The 17,814-nt window shown below is 42.7% G+C and overlaps 1 protein-coding gene across 7 annotated transcripts in view; it reads right to left on the bottom strand.

Moving 5' to 3' along the window:
* Positions 1-502: 502 nt before the first annotated feature.
* The window catches only part of LOC142463890 (uncharacterized), a 108,890-nt gene continuing 91,578 nt past the window's right edge, over positions 503-17,814 (bottom strand). For all 7 annotated transcript variants that reach the window (XM_075566715.1, XM_075566718.1, XM_075566714.1 and 4 more), the window contains one exon: positions 503-5,431. In XM_075566715.1, coding sequence (XP_075422830.1) covers positions 3,585-5,431 — 1,847 coding nt within the window. In that variant the 3' untranslated portion in view covers positions 503-3,584. The remainder of the gene's footprint in view (positions 5,432-17,814) is intronic.

The raw sequence follows: 17,814 nt of genomic DNA, 5'->3' as shown, positions 1-17,814 counted from the left end.
GCAAGGATGGATATTTAGGCCTTTCGAGGGGAGCAGGACTGGCTAACCCTTTCATTATCATAGCGGTTCCCACCGCTATGGTAGTGAAGGGGTTAACTCCTCCTGCAACCTTCCAGGCAGGTCTAATCACTCACCCTGGGGCTACTACCCCCTTCATCCACCCACTCTGCCCCAAGAAACAGGCTTCTGAGGTTTAACCCCTTTATTGTCTTAGCGGCTAGTCGCTAAGGTAATGAAGCTTTCTTAATGTACATTTTAATACTAGTGTAGATGAGCAGGGGGTATCTGGAGCATAAACGCATTGATTTGAGGTCTGGGACCCCCTGCTTCTCGAGATACAGGCCCTGTTATGGGGTGCTGGTATCTCCTATGCATTTAAATGTCCTGCGTCAAGTGAACGTGGGAATAAAATGCATAGGAGATACCGGCACCCCATAACAGGACCTGTTTCTCGGGAAACAGGGGTCCCCAGACCTCATATAAATGCGGTTCTGCTCCCCCTGCTCATCTACACTCTGTAATATTACATTTTCTAATAAAAACTTTTGATCGCTGAGGAGATATGCACAGGGAGAGGCGCATCTCTCTATGCAGCTCTCTTTACAGCTGAAAGAAATCACTGGATAAAGCTTTGTCAGAGAGGCGATCATCACATCGCCGGCTACTTGCCTGTTTTGGGAATTTTTCTATCACAGGTAATTGAGGCTTTCTGAATACCATGATAGCAATGCTAAAAAAACCTGGCAATTTAGACGGCCAGACGATTTTTTTTATGAACGCTTATACCATAGGCCTCTTGGTGTGATAGGCCGTCTCCCTTATTACTGAATTGTTTTCCACACAATAAACAAGCAAAAGGTTTCTCATCTGTGTAAATCATCTGGTGTGTGAGCAGGCTGTTCTTACTATTGAATGATTTCCCAAATGTAAAACAGTTTCTCTCCTGAATTATTATGTGACGCAAGGCTCTCCTTAATTCCAAGTTGTTTTTCACATTCAAAACAAGCAAAAGGTTTCTCCTGTGTGTGAGTATGAGTAAGTAGCTCTTATGATTAAATCTTTTCCTGTATCTCTGTATCTCCTCTAAATCTCTGTACATGTATAAGGTTTTTCCCCTTTGTGAATCCGCTGGCTTGACATGAGCCTAATCTTATTCATAAACTGTTTCCCGCACACTGTACATGTGAAAGGTTTCTCTACTGTATCAATATACTGGAGTGCGATGAGGTTCATCTTACTACTGAATTGTTTCTGAACAAGCATATGGTTTAACTTTGTGTGAATCCTCTGGTGTGTCTAGAGGTCACACTTTGCACTGAATTATTTCCCACACTCTGAACTAGGGTTGGGCGATAATATTGTTATTGGTGGGAAGTTTTGTGTTAAGTCATTTATTGAGATAAATACCCAATATAAAAAGACTGTGCCCAGTCATGTATTGTACAATTTATTTCTTATAAAAAATGGATTTCATTCTTAATGTAAAAAGCAAATCAATTTTAGTATATCTTAAATTTATGAATACATTTTTTTTAAATGTCAATAATTTTACAATCAATTAATTAATCCCCACTATCTCCTATACACATTTATTGGGGGACGTGGGGGTTAATAGACTTGGGGAGGTAGGGGCTAAGAGGCATGAAGCCGGATTGGGTTAATTAGGCATGGGGAGGAGGGGGCCAAAAACCATGGGTTTGAGCAAGGATTGAGTCATAAAGAAAGGATTTAAGGCATGGGGGAGCTCGTCTCACTCTCAGACCAGCCCACTCCACACGCTCTGTCAGACACACGCCAATCATCATCACTCTCTGCCAGACCCACCACCAATTTTCTCTTAAAGATGGTCAGCAATTAGTCTGCAGCCATTCTATTAGTAATAGTAGGTATAGGGGAGTTAATTAGTGAGGAAGTCCAATTAGGACATTAGATATTTAAGAGGATGGATCAGCAATGAAAGCCAAACCCCTCACGAAGAGGCTCCGCCTCGAAATGCATAGGGTGACTTTCATTGCTTTGTGAGCAAGGTTTGGAGTTGGAGGAGCGTGAGGAGTGCGGACTGTTGCCAATGTAGAGAAGAAATGGAGCGCATCACTTAGGTGATCCGTGCTGAGATTCAATCATCTATGATTCGCTGGCTGGAGGTGACGCTGACAGAGAAGGGAGTCACGTGGTGTGGAAGAAGACTCCCGATACTGTCAGGGTTTCGTGGAGCAGCGGACGCGCTGTGGCAGCAGGCAAAGTACCCCTACGGGAGGAGGACACTCCGCACCTGATTGCAACTCGACAAACCATTGCCCAATTGTGAGTGTATTTCTTTTTGTGTCATTTTAAAAGTAAAAACTTTATTGCACCAGGTGTGCGCTTTCTTTTCTCTTCACCAATTTTCTCTCTCAGATCTGCTCCTCCTTTCCCCCAGATCAGCACCTCTCCTCCACCTTCCAGATCTTCCCCAATCCTCTGTGCCAGACCTGCCCTCTCTCTCATTGCAAACCCCCCCCCCTATCTCTCTCTCTGCCAGACCCTCCCCCTCCCTACCAGACTGGCCCCTTATCATGGTCTCTCTGCCAGACTAACCATGCCTCTCTCTGCCAGACCTGCCATCTATCTATTTGCAACCCCCCTATCTATATCTCTGCCAGACCCTCCCACCCCACACTCTCTCTGCCAGACTAACCCCTTATCAGTTTCCCTGCCAAACCCACCCCCTCCTCTCTGCCAGACTCAGCCAGCCTCTCTACCAGACCTGCCCTCTCCTCTACTAAACCTGCCCCCTTCTCTCTGCCAGACCTGTCCCCTCTTCTTTGCCAGACTCACTCTCAATTCTCCCTCCCAGATCTTCCTCCAATCCTCTCTGCCAAACTTGCCCGCTTCTCTATCTCTGCCCCCTCCTATCTCCCAACACCTTCTCCTCTCTCTACTAGATCTGCCCCAAATTCTCTGTCAGACTCGCCCCTTCCTCTCTCTCTCTGTCAGATCAGACCTCTTCTTTCTGTTAAATGTACCCCCTCTTATTTCTCTGTCAGATGCGCCCCCTCATCTCTCACTGCCAGACATGCCCTCTCCTCTATGCCAGGCTTGTCCCCGCCACTCTTTGGCACCCCACCCCCAATTCTCTCTTCCAGAACTCCCCCTCCTCTTTCCCAAAATCTGGCCTCAATGTTCTCTGCCAGACCCATCCCTTGCTCTCTCTAACAGACTCACCCCTCCTATTTCGTTCTCTCTGCCAGACCCGCACCCTTCTCACTCTCTGCAGTTGCGCCCCCAATCCTCTCGTTATCTCTGACAGACCTGCCCCTCACTCTCTCTACCAGATCAGCCCTTTGCTTTCTCCCTCTGCCAGACCCACCCCCACTCTTCTCTCTGCCAGACCCACCCCAATTTTTTTCTTTGTCAGACCTGCCCCCACTCTGTCAGACCCACTCCCTACTCTCACTCTGCCAGACCAACCCCCACTTATCTCTCTCTCTGCAGCCAGCAGATTAGGAATACCATGGTAAAATTATGGTTAGTATGAAGTTATCTGCCATTTTAATTACTGTTGTATTGCTATGCTACCGGCATATTGTACAATCCTACTCTGATCAAGCACATGGTTTCTCACCTGTATGAATTTTGTGGTGTTTGAGGAGGATGCTCATCTTTGAAAAGCTTTTACCACACTCTGTACATATGAAACCTTTCTCCCTATGAATCTTGTAGTGTCTGACGAGGCTGCTCTGAGTACTGAATTGTTTCCCACACTCTGAACATCTGAAAGGTTTATCCCCTGTGTGAATCCTCTGGTGTATGAGGAGGTCTCTCTTCTGAGAAAAGCTTTTCCCACACTCTGTACATGTGAAAGGTTTCTCCCCTGTGTGAGTCATCATATGGCTGAGGAGACCGTTCTTCAACGAAAAGCTTTTTCCACACACTGTACATGTGAAAGGTTTCTCTCCCGTGTGAATCCTCTTGTGTCTGAGGAGGCTGCTTTGAGTACTGAATTGTTTCCCACAGTCTATACATGTGAAAGGTTTATCCCCTGTGTGAATCCTCTGATGTGTCAGGAGATCTCTCTTCTGTAAAAAACTTTTCCCACACTCAGTACATGTGAAAGGTTTCTCCCCTGTGTGAGTAATCTCATGTCTGAGGAGGCCAATCTTCAAAGAAAAGCTTTTCCCACATTCTGTACACGTGAAAGGTTTCTCCCCTGTGTGAGTCCTTTTGTGTCCGAGGAGGCTACTTTGAGTATTGAATTGTTTATTACACTCTGTACATTTGAAAGGTTTCTCCTCTATATGAATCATGTGGTGTTTGAGAAGGCTGCTCTTCTGTGAAAAGCTTTTCCCACATTCTGTACATGTGAAAGGTCTCACCCCTGTGTGAATCCTCTGGTGTGTGAGGAGGCTGCTCTGAGTACTGAATTGTTTCCCACACTCTGTACATGTGAATGCTTTCTCCTGTATGTGAATCCTCTCGTGTCTGATGAGGCTGTTCTGTGTACTGAATTGTTTCTCACACTCTGTACATGTGAATGCTTTCTCCCCTGTGTGATTCCACTGGTGTGTGAGGAGGTCTCTCTTTTGCGAAAAGCTTTTCCCACACTCTGTACATGTGAAAGGTTTCACCCCTGTGTGAAACCTCTGGTGTGTGATGAGGCTGCTGTGAGTACTGAATTGTTTCCCACACTGTGTACATTTGAATGCTTTATCCCCGGTGTGAATCTTCTCGTGTGTGAGGAGGCTGCTGTGGGTACTGAATTGTTTCCCACACTGTGTACATGTGAATGCTTTCTCCCCTGTGTGAATCCACTGGTGGGTAAGGAGGCTATATTTCTGTGAAAAGCTTTTCCCACACTCTGTACAATTAAAAGGTTTCACCGCAGTATGAATCCACTGGTGTGTGAGGAGGCTGCTTTTCTGGGAAAAGCTTTTCTTACACACTGTACATGTGAATGCTTTCTCCCCTATATGAATCCTCTCATGAATGAGGAGGCTGCTCTTCTGAGAAAAGCTTTTCCCGCACTCTGTACATGTGAAAGGTTTCTCCCCTGTGTGAATCCTCTTATGTACCAGGAGGCTGCTCATCTGTGAAAAGCTTTTCCCACACTCTGTACATCTGAAAGGTTTATCCCCTGTGTGAATCCTCTCATGTCCCAAGAGGCTGCTCTTCTGTGAAAAGCTTTTCCCGCACTCTGTACATGTGAACGGTTTCTCCGTTATGTGAATCCTTTGGTGTGAACGGAGTTTCCTTTTCAGTGAAAAACATTTCCCACAGTCTGTACAGGTAAAGGGCTGCACACCCGTGTGGACACAAAGATGTGTGAGCAGGTCCCTATTCAGTGAGAAGCTTTTCCAGCACTTACGACAGCTAAAACGCTGAGAACTGCAGCTTCTTCTTGAATCTCGCTCATATCTTTTGCTTGATCCATGCTCATCATTCAGGCAGTTCTCTAACAGAAATAAACAAAAAGAGACAGAATTCAAATGTTTCCAAACTGTAAATAAAATTATTGAAAGAAAATTACTAATAAAACCTTTGCAGAATTAACTTTATCAGTACAAAATGAAAAAAAAAGATCTTTACTTTATACCTGTGGCTTCAAAATTGTGGTCCCTCAATATCCAGTGGCCCAAAATGATTTTGGTCGTGGTCCCCAAAGAAATTCATATAAACCAGCACTCTGCAAACTTTTTGAAAGTGTATGTCAGACATTTCATTTGCTCTCCTGTGCAGTCCCAACTAAATGCAGCGTCCTGTAATCAGCTGCTTTTAAAAACGCAAACGACAAGAATTTGAAGTAACAGCACAACAAGAGTGGAGTCCAAATATGCGCAAACTGCACGGTTTAATAGATCATATGCAGAGAAAAACAAGCACTACATTTCAGGGGGATATAGGTTCACCTGACAAAGGGAGGTTTTGTACCCCCAAAACATAATGCTTGTTTTTCTCTGCATATGATCTATTAAACTGCACGGTTTGCACATATTTTGGACAATACTTCTGTCTTTGCTGCTACTTTGAATTATTGTCTCTGGGTTATCCTGAAAGACCTGACATTTGTTTCTGGCAGCTCTCACTGTGAATTAATGTTGATACGTATCTAATAATGATAAATACAAATTTATATAAGTGTATATGTATGGCTTCCTAATCATTATTAACATTAAACTTGTCCATGATAAGTAAAGTAAATGAACTCTGGTCTATCATGACTCTGCTGTAGTGACTGCCATATCCTATGGTGGACTGTGCCTCAAACTCTAGGCCCCAATGGCCAAGGTGGAGTGGTAGATCTCCTTCTTGTCTCCTGCCGTAAATAACAGCTCTGCCCTTTACCTTCATTGTTTCTTTCTTTTCCTTTGAGGTTCATGCTGTCCAGCTTGTCTACGCTCTCTTTCTGTATGTAGCAGTAATCTACAGACAGCCTAAGTCTATAGCCTCTACCACCACCTTTCTCTCAGACTTTGAATCCTGGCTTTCCTTTCTCTCTTCTGACTCGCCTATCCTTTAACTGGGGTTCTTCAACTATCATACTGATGATCCCTCAGTCTCCTGGGCATCTCACCTCTCTTTAACATCATCCTTTGGCCTCCACCAATGGACCAATCCAGCATCCACAAGAATAGTCACTATTTAGACCTGGTTTTTATTAAAAATTGTTCCCTTTCAGATTTCTCTCTCTCTCTCCCTTTGCGCTCTCTGATCATCATCTCCTATCATTCTACCACCTTGTACTCCTCCTTACTTTCTCCTCCTAACGGCTAGAATGGCTTGTATTCTCCCATATGACAAACTTTCTTAATTCCCATGCCCTCATGGACCCTTTACAATCTGGCTTTGTACTGCTCACTCAACAGAGACTGTGCTCACAAAACTATTCAATGATCTACATGAAGCAAATCCCATGGTTATTTTTCCCTACTAATCTTACTCAATATCTCTGCTGCATCCAATACTGTCGATCACCCTCTTCTTCATATTCTAAACTCGCTTGATATCCACAACAAAACTCTATCCTTGGTGTCATCATACCTCTGCCACCACAAATTTTCTTTTTGTGTTCTGTTGATCTGTCTGTTAGTATACCACAGGGCTCTTTTCTGGGACCTCTCCTATTCTCTTTCTACTTACACCTCTTTCTCATCAACTATCTTTGCCTTAGGTACAGATGTAGTGAAACTTTCTGCCACAATGACTGCGAAAATGTGCAAGATGACATCCGTGTGAACACTCTGTTGTCTGCGACGAGAACAGGCTCGTCCACAGCTGGAATTATTATTTGTGTGGTTATTTATGTTATTCCTGTTCAGTATGTGTGGCCGGCAGGTCGTGCACTGAATATCTTCGCCTATGATACTCGGCAGCCGTAAGGGAGCCGCAGATTGCAAATAAATGCCAGGGATTTACACTTTGGGCCTAATTCAGAAAGCCTCGATAAGGCCTTTATCGAGCACAATGGCTACTCGTATTCAGTAAGCCTCGATAAGTGCTCGATAACGGCCTGTATCGACGCAAAATTTTATGATCCAAAGAAAATCGCCAATTGAGCGGCGATCAGCCGCTTATCGACCATTTTCGGAAGGATCATAAACTCGTGCGATTCAGATACCCGCGAGTCGGCTGTCGCGGCCTATCGCAGCCCTAAAAGGCGTTCTTCTCCCAAAATCCAATACACCACAAAATTTAGGTAGATTGATGGGGAGATGCCTCGATGAGCTGCGATGTGTCGGGACTTAGAAAAAATCAGGCCATTTTCCTGCCTCGGATTGATGCCGGGGGTTTCCGGAGCTGATAGCCATTAATAGCAGCTCCGGAGCCCCCCGGCATGCATCCGATGCAGGAAAAATGCATTTACAGCAACTTCATTACCTTAGCGGCTAACCGCTATGGCAATGAAGGGGTTAAACACCCATGCCAGGCTTACTGTGGCTAGTGAGGGTGGGTGAAGGGGGAATTTGGTCCTTAATGGCTGTTTAGGCGTTGCAGGGGGACTTAACCCCTTCATTACCTTAGCGGTTAATACCGCTAAGGTAATAAAGGGGTTAACCCAACCGCTACCACCCGCAAGGTCAAGACACCCATCCTTAGGGCTAATACCCCCTTCACCCATCCGTGAAGCCTAAGCACCCACCCATAGTAGTATAGTGGTACATCATAACCATATAATAATAATATGGGCATGATAAGCCTCTATAGCACTTAATGGGAACCCTAATTACAATACATTAATACACAAGACACACAATAATAAAACATAACTAAACTCCAAAAAAACACACTTCAATAAATAAAAACAGTAGCCAGCTAATCCAATCAATACAAGCAATAACAACATCAACAATGAATTAATTAAACCATTAACAAATCAAACCAATTAATTCCTAAAACAACTCAAAATGAATAGTAACACTAACCAATCAAAACAATTAATTACTACAACTACTACAATTTAAACAGTAAAATAGAAAGAAATTCTAACAATATCTGAAATAACCATAAAACGCAGTAGCTAACATAATACAACATTAACTAAAAACGAACACCAATCGCAAACATTTTATAACCATTAAGCACGAAAAAACAAACTATCACATCCACATAATAAACTGAAATGAAAAAAAGCAACAGCAATACCAAGCCAGAAATGTCCCCCAAATATTGTAATAATAATGTATTAATCTGTACCCTAAAGTGGTACAGACTAATATATTATCAATGTGCCTCCCCCAAAAAATCAAAAAACACATCCAATGAATATCCCTATAAAAAGAGACATTTACAAACATTCAATATATTACTTACCATTAGAAGCGGTGGCCTTCCAACTCCCGGGGTAACAGGAAGCTCACGTACCTTGAAGCCCTCCAACAGCATCCGATGCAATCCGCCATGAAGATCCGGATCAGGTACCCCAATCTTCTTTTTTCTTTCTTTAATCACCTTCTTCTATCTTCATCTGTAACCATTTCTTGATCTTCTTTATCTTCTATATTCATCTGTCAATACAAAAAACCCCATGGTAAATCCCAACCGATGTTGTCTCGTCATCTTCTTGGGCTCAAATGAGGCGTCACGGCCTTAAATAGGGCTTGTGACGTCACATTTAGCCTCAAAATGGTTAACAGCCACCTGATTGGCTGTTAAAACCATGTTCCGATTTAAAAAAAATTTTTTTACATGACGTCACTTAAAGGGAATGATGCCAGCCAATCAGAATGGCTGTGCTTCATTTGCCTTTAAGATGACGTCACGAAGCCGGCGTCACATGGTATTTCAATTTCAGCCAATCAGATCGTGGGAACCAATTCCACACTCTGGCTGAAATACCATGTGACACCGGCCATCTTGGATTTAGTGACATCATCTTAAAGGGAATGATGCCAGCCAATCAGAATGGATGTGCTTAATTTGCCTTTAAGATGACTTCACTAAATCCAAGATGGCCGGTGTCACATGGTATTTCAGCCAGAGTGTGGAATTGGTTCCCACGATCTGATTGGCTGAAATACCATGTGATGCCAGCTTCGTGACGTCATCTTAAAGGCAAATGAAGCACAGCCAATCTGATTGGCTGGCATCATTCCCTTTAAGTGACGTCATGTAAAAAAATTTTTTAAGTCGGAACATGGTTTTAACAGCCAATCAGGTGGCTGTTAACCATTTTGAGGCTAAATGTGACGTCACAAGCCCTATTTAAGGCCGCAACGCCTCATTTGATCCCAAGAAGACGACGAGATAACACCGGTTGGGATTTACCATGGGGTTTTTTGGATTGACAGATGAAGATAGAAGATAAAGAAGATCAAGAAATGGTTACAGATGAAGATAGAAGGTGATTAAAGAAAGAAAAAAGAAGATTGGGTTACCTGATCCGAATCTTCATGGCGGATGGCATCGGATGCTGTTGAAGGGCTTCAAGGTACGTGAGCTTCCTGTTACCGCGGGAGTCGGAGGGCCACCGCTTCTAATGGTAAGTAATATATTGAATGTTTGTAAATGTCTCTTTTTACAGGGATATTCATTGGATGTGTTTTTTGATTTTTTGGGGGAGGCATTAATATATTATTATACAGATTAATATATTATTATGACAATATTTGGGGGGCATTTCTTGCTTGGTATTGCTGTTGCTTTTTTTCATTTCAGTTTTTTATGTGGATGTGATTGTTTTTTTTTCATGCTTAATGGTAATAAAATGTTGGCGATTGGTATTCGTTTTTAGTTAATGTTGTATTATGTTAGCTACTGCGTTTTATGGTTATTTCAGATATTGTTAGAATTTCTTTCTTTCTATTTTACTGTTTAAATTCATTAATGTTGTAGTAATTAATTGTTTTGATTGGTTAGTGTTACTATTCATTTTGAGTTGGTTTAAGGAATTACTTGGTTTGATTGGTTAATGGTTTAATTAATTCATTGTTGATGTTGTTATTGCTTGTATTGATTGGATTAGCTGGCTACTGTTTTTATTTATTGTAGTGTGTTTTTTTGGAGTTTAGTTATGTTTTATTATTGTGTCTTGTGTATTAATGTATTGTAATTAGGGTGCCCATTGAGTGCTATAGAGGCTTATCATGCCCATATTATTATAATATGGGTATGATGTAACACTATACTACTCAATGGGTACAGGGTGGGTATAGTCAGTCAGGGGTGGGTGCTTAGGCCTCCCGGGTTTGTATCGGGTCAGTGTGGGTTAACCCCTTAATGACTATAGCGGTTAGTAACCGCTAAGGTGATTAAGGGGTTAGGGGCCATTAGAATGTCTTTATTATGTACTGTATACTGTATATGCTTTCTTGCAACGGAGGACAGAGGGACCTGCTGTTGTGGTAAGTATAACTGTATTTATTTACTTTATTTTTGTATGCTAATGCAGTGTTTAATAATGGGCAAATAATCTATTATCCATATCTGGATAATAGTTATTTTGCCCATTACTGTACTGTATGGATTTGGCCGGAGGGGGGGGGGGGGGTCGTGTATTGATGTTTATTAAAATATTTATTAATATACATTTCTTTCATAGTGTAGATGTGCAGGGGGTCTCCGGAGCTGAACCACGTTGGTTTTATGTTCGGGGACCCCCTGCTTCCCGAGATACAGGCACCTTTATGGGGTGCCGGTATCCCTCTGCATTGAAATGTCCCACGTCACGTGACCGGGACATTTCCTTGCATAGGAGATACCGGCACCCCATAAAGGGGCCTGTATCTCGGGAAGCAGGGTCCCTGGACCTGAAACCAACGCGGTTCAGCTCCGGAGACCCCCTGCACATATACACTATGAAAGAAATGTATATTTAAATAAATACATTTCGGGCGACATTTCAGCTGTGAGAGGCGGCTCTCTCAGCCGCAGCAATGAATCGCCGGTTTAGGCCTTTTCAGAGTCTTGATGCTCTCGCTGGCAGCAACTCGCCCGGTTTGGGAATTTTGCTATCGCAGGTAATCGAGCCTTTCTGAATACCGTGATAGCAACACCCAAAAAAATTTAAAAAGTAATTTTAAATGCCCTGGCGATAATTTTTATCAACCCTCTCTGAATGAGGCCCTTGATGTTTTGCGGCACTGAGAATAGTAAGTCTTGATTCACCTGTACTGTACAATACAGTACTTAAAACAGTTTTGTTCCAAAAGTCATTAACATAGAGGGTGAGGATCTACAGAGTAGAGCATCAAGAGAAATTCACTTGCCAGCACACAACAATAATTAAAATGTAACCTATAATCAATCACAAATGGCATCAGATTAACAACATTTTGAAAAATCATTGGCCTCTACTACTAGCTGATGATGACCTTAATGGATAATTCACCCGTATACTATATGCCATTTACGATCCTTCATTTAGCTGCCGTTTGAGTGCATGTGACCAGGGGCCTAACCCACCTCTCTCTTGGTGGTTTTGGGGCTGTTCTTTATATTTGCTACAATTTTTGCCCTACTGCAGGGAAGCACAAACGTTTCCTGCTGCGCCCTCTGTCTTCCTTGTCCCACTCTCGTGCCCCCCCCTCCCCTACGTGATATCTGCATCAAATGACGCTGCGGGGTCATGTGGCGTCACATCACGTGACCCGATGCGTCATTTGACACGTGTGACATCACATAACATGGCCCGTGGTGTAATTTGACGCCGTATTGCCATGGCGACGCATCACAGCCGGCTGAATCTCGGTAAGTGAAGTGTTAGAGGGGCCTCACGCGATCCCCCAGCATTTCATTTAAATGCCATGGGGAAAAGCGTGGGGCCTCTGCAAACACCCACGCCTCCCACCACCGCAAAATTTCCCGCACCCCCTAGTTTGCGCACCCCTGCCCTAGTGCACCCGGCATCCCCTTTTATATATTTACGAGGAAGCTGAGCGGGTTTCCCCTTTTCTTTTATAACCTTTAATGGCAAAATAGATATTTTACTTAACACTAAACAATAGAAGAGTAAGTCAATTATTAATGACTATTGAGAAACTGATTTATCAATATTCCCTCTAAGAACTCCTTAATTGTACAAGGTGTACTGAGACAGATAAAGTCAAGTATAAAAGGTAAACTGCTTGAAATGCAAGGCCAACGTGGATGAAATACTTTTTAATAGCATTTCTCAGTATGGAGGTACAGTAATGGGGAGGAAGGGGTTATCAGACTTACCTCCCCGTGGGAAGCGGTTAAAAGGCTGTTCAGAATCAGAAGGGTAAGCAAATTTGACAGCAGTAACTAAATGGTGTCAAATTAATGTATAAAGTAGTGTCCCGAGCTACCTCTAACAGACAACGTGGAGTACAGACTGGAAGCAGATGTGATGCCAATATTTAAAAAGGGAGCTAGATCACACCCTAGGAATTGCAGACCTTTAAGCCTGACATCAATAGTTGGGAAGCTACTTGAAGGTTTAGTATGGGATAATATTCAGGAATACCTAAAGGAAAACAAAATTATTAGTGATAGTCAGCATGGATTTATGAAGGATAGATCGTGCCAAACTAACCTTATTATTTACTTTGAGCAGGTAAGTAGGAATTTAGACCAGGGTAATGCAATTGATGTGTCTACTTAGATTTTGATAAGGTTCCACACGAGGGGCCTCATGCAGTAAGCGCCGAAAAGCCGTTTATCGCCATTTGTTCGCCAAAAATGCCTCTCCGATTCAATAAGCGCCGAGAAGCTGTCAAACACAAAAAAATCCGGCATTTTTTCTTGCCGAAATTTTTTTTTATCGGCAGCCAGGTGCTGATAAGACACTTTTCGGCACTTTTTGAAATGCGCTCAATTCTAGTAGCCCCGATCAGCTTTTCGCTGCTGATCGCCACTCTAGAATTGAGATTTTTACTCCAATCCGTCCCGCCAATTAAAGTTGGCAAGTTGGTGGTGGAGAAGCATTGGCAAGGGCAATAAAAACACACACTAATATATATATAAACAAACAAACAAGGTAGCGATAAGAGGACAATAGTAGATTATAATAAAACTATATCAGACTTAATGTGGTAGAAAGAGAAAGCAACAACTACTGAAAATAAATATGAGAAACAGATACTAATCCTTGAAAAAATGTGTCCAGTCCAATGGTTACGCTTGAAATGGGTATATGGCAGCTTTCATATGGGAGAACCACATCCGAAGGAATCGAGAAAAAAAAAAGAGAAAGCGCGCCGCCCATAGCGTAAAAAGCGTACAATTTCATAAAAGTATAAGGGAGAGGGAAACAAGCTCACTCACAAACGAAAATGTAAAAAAGGCATTTGAATATCTCCACCACTTTTGTGTTATATGTATATGTATATATATATATGTGTGTGTGTGTGTGTGTGTGTGTGTGTGTACATATATATATATTATAAGTTATGGTGGGTGAAAAAGGCGACAGAAAACCTCCACCATAACTTAAAATGTATGGTAAACCTACCCAGCCTAGAAATATATATTTCGTCATATGGTTTCCCACGGCCCTGATTGGGCCGTGAAAACCATGTGATTTTGGGGAAAACAAAAAATTGGATGACGTCATTTAAAGGCAATGACGCCAGCCAATCAGTATGGCTGAGCTTCATTTGCCTTTAAGATGACGTCATCAAAAGAAAGATGGCCACCCTCACATAGACGGTAGCCAATCAGAGCGTGTGAATGAAATCCCAATTCTGATAGAAAGACCTCACCGGGGAGGAGATAACAGCGGGCACGGCCGTGCAACAGATCACAGAGGCTGGGCTGCGCAAAAAATCTTTATTCTGTCATGGAGGTTTAAAAAGAGAGAGAGGGGAAAACACCCCCCCGCACCTCTAACGCATTTCAGCCGCCAAAGGCCTTTGTCTCTTTTTTTAAACCTCCATGACAGAATAAAGATTTTTTGCGCAGCCCAGCCTCTGTGATCTGTTGCACGGCCGTGCCCGCTGTTATCTCCTCCCCGGTGAGGTCTTTCTATCTGCATTTCCTCTCAGCCTGGTGCACGCAAGGACTACAGTACAAGCCGGATGAAAAAAGAAGACAAAGTGAGTTTATTCATTCATTTGATTATTCTTGGAGCATCCCCAGGTTCGTGGTCATATAGTTGCGAAGCTGTTATGGGGTCTGGGTGGGTTTCATAACCTCTCACAGACAACCCTCCACAGCAACGCCAGAACCACGCTCCAACTAGGGGTTTATTTGCTTACATGCTCCTGTATATAATTGTTCTTCCGGAAATAGCAACACATGCTTATTAAACAAGTGGAAATTAACTCTGCAGCATTGGTTAATTGGGGTAGCAGCACACCTCAATGCTTTTTCGAAATCCCAATTCTGATTGGCTGAAGTAGACCATGTGACAGAGGCTTGGGGGAGAACGGATGTGACTTCATCCAAAGTCTGTCACACGGTACTTCAGCCAATCAGAGTTGGGATTTTGTTCCCACGCTCTGATTGGCTACTGTACCATGTGAGGGTGGCTATCTTTCTTTTGATGACGTCGTCTTAAAGGCAAATGAAGCTCAGCCATTCTGATTGGCTGGCGTAATTTCCATTAAATGACGTCATCCAATCCCCCCCCAAAAAAATCACATGGTTTTCACGGCCCAATCAGGGCCGTGGGAACCATATGACGAAAATGTGACGTCATAGGCCTATAAAAGCCTATGTCGTCTCATTTTGAAGCCAGACGCCGAGGAGGACGGACCTCCGGGAGGAAGAAGAGGACCAGGGCGTGCCGCTAGAAGAAAAGAAGACCCCGGAATAGAGCGAAAGAAGAATACAGATGAAGACCCCCGTGACGAAATGGATTACAAATACAAGAAAGAAGACCCAGTTGGATTGTAAGGGTTTATTATTTTATGGTTCCCTGTGGATTGTTTGTTCGAGAGTAAGTGATTCCCCGGGAATTCGGTGAGTGGTCCATCTACTGGTACTAAGTAAACAAAAGAAATGTATATTTTTTTTGCATTTTACAGGTTTTTTATTTTTATTTTTTATCTGATTTTTTTTTAATGTCCATTTAGTGGCCCTGTTTTTATGTATGTTCCTATCGATTTACATACATGCAGGGACACTGAATGGTTGAATTGTATTGTAATTTTTTATGTAATGTAATTGATTTTTAGGCTCATTTATTGCCCCTGTATGTAATGTCTAATCTGCTAGACATACAGGGTTAATAAAAGATTGTTTTGCAAATGTTTATTTATGTTCTTTTGATGTTTTTAAAATGTATTTTGCAGCTTTGGTTAGAAATTGGTGTGTAATGTAATTGTTATTTAGTTAAATGTAATTTTTGAGGGTCTTTGCAAAGAGTTCTTTTCAGGGGCTTGCTTTTTAATATTGGTTTATTTTTGGTAGTTAGATTTTGTATGATGGTGGTTACTTTGAAGTAGAATTGTTTTAACAATGGTTTGGTTTTAGGAATTGAATAGTGATTTGTGTTATTGATTTTGATTGGATTGGAATTTATTTTTTATTAGATTGATTGGTAAATATGTTTATGTTGACTTGCTTAGTTTTCATATCTTGTTGGTAATTGTTTATTTTATTTTTAACATTGATTTGGAATAGTGTTACATGATGCACAGATTAATTGCATCATGTACACACTAAAATGCAATTGTTTGATTGAAATTTTGTATATATGTATTTGTGTTGGTGCTGTTTTTTTATGGTACATGAGAGATTATTTATTTTGCAATGAGCTGCTGGTTTCATTTTTGATTGCAATGTGCTGGTTTGGAGATTGAGATGTAATGTTTTAATTTCTGCATTTTTCTGTAATCCTTAACCATTTATTTGTGTGTGTATATGTGTGTGTGTGTGTGTGTATATATATATATATATATATATATATATATATATATATATATATAGTAACAAAGAAACAGCACACCGCAATATAATGAAGTAAATAAAAGTGTATTAACAACACAGGGCAGCCAACGTTTCGGTCCTCAGAGTGGGACCTTCCTCAGGGCAGTGCGGTGTGCTGTCTCTTTGTTACCTGGATTTCCCTGGTTACCCTCTACATGTTTCTATATGGGACGAGCATCTGCCTTCATTTGAGAAACCGTGAGTGCAAACTATTTTTTCATTGACTATATATATATATATAAAAACACACAGTACAAATGAATGGATGAAGGGTTGGTATTGGTGCAGGATGGGTTAACCACTTAATTACTTTGGCGGTTATTAACCGCTAAGGTGATTAAGGGGTTAACTGGCATTTGAAAGTATTTTCAATGTATTCTTTTGCAAACGGAGCCCATTTGATGACCGGACTGCATCTCATCGCCAGGGGGTAAGTAGAAGTCTATTTATTTAATTTATTGATTGCTGTTTTATGTGTTTAATAATGGGCAAATAATCTATTATCCATATCTGGATAATAGTTATTTTGCACAGTACTGTACTTGTATGTGTTTGGGGGGGGGGGGGGGGGGGTATTTACTTCTTTAAATGTATAGGACGAGGTTTATTTATTTTAAATACAGGGTTGGTTCCTTAGGTCTGCGGGGACCTCTGGAGACCACCTGAGGTCTCCCCGGACTTCCCACGGGTACAAGGCTGCAGGGTCCACGGGGGACACCTGCGGGGAAGAACCGGTGGCCCCACATCTGTGGGGGCACTGCGGCCCTGTAGTGCCCACCCGAGGCCCCCCATACTCCTGTGGGAGCCACCCGAGGACCCTCATACACATGTGGGGCTGACCCGGGGCCCCCCTGACACCCGCGAGCCTACCCGTGGAGACCCCATTTGGGGCCCACGGTAACCCATGGGGACCACCTGGAGGACCACGGCACCTGCCGGGGACCACCCGTAGGCCTCCAGACCCTGTGTGAAACCCTTTGCTGGGCCAATGTGGGGCCTGCGGACCCCCGGCAGGACCACCGGGGACTCCAGTGGGCCTGGGGTATTAACCCTGTATGTAAAAGAATAAACCATGTATTTATTTATGGAGGGGCACAGGGGGTGGGTTATGTATTGTTTATTAAATATAGTTATGATTATTGTGGCTAGCGGGGGTGGGGGAAGGGGGTATTGTCCCCAAGCCAGGTTGGGTAGGCCTCCCAGTGGGTAGTGGGGGAGGGTGCATAGGCCTCCCGAGTGGTGGGTGAGGGTGGGTTAACCCCTTAATGACTATAGCGGTTAATGCCCACTAAGGTGATTAAGGGGTTAGGGGACATTACATTGGCTCTTTTTATTCTTGTGTATGTTTTGCAGCATCGGAGGGGGCATGGACGGGAATAAAGATGAGGATGGCCTTCATCGTGGCAGCCGGACATGTGTGAGTGCAATATGTATTTATTGTGCTTTATGTATTTGAAATGGGCAAATGCACTATTATCCATATGTGGATAATAGTAATTTTGCCCA

Source organism: Ascaphus truei, chromosome 12, assembly GCF_040206685.1.
Source record: "Ascaphus truei isolate aAscTru1 chromosome 12, aAscTru1.hap1, whole genome shotgun sequence".
NCBI classification, from domain to species: domain Eukaryota; kingdom Metazoa; phylum Chordata; class Amphibia; order Anura; family Ascaphidae; genus Ascaphus; species Ascaphus truei.
Note: the sequence above shows the minus strand (reverse complement) of the source record. Positions and strands in the feature narration are given on the sequence as shown.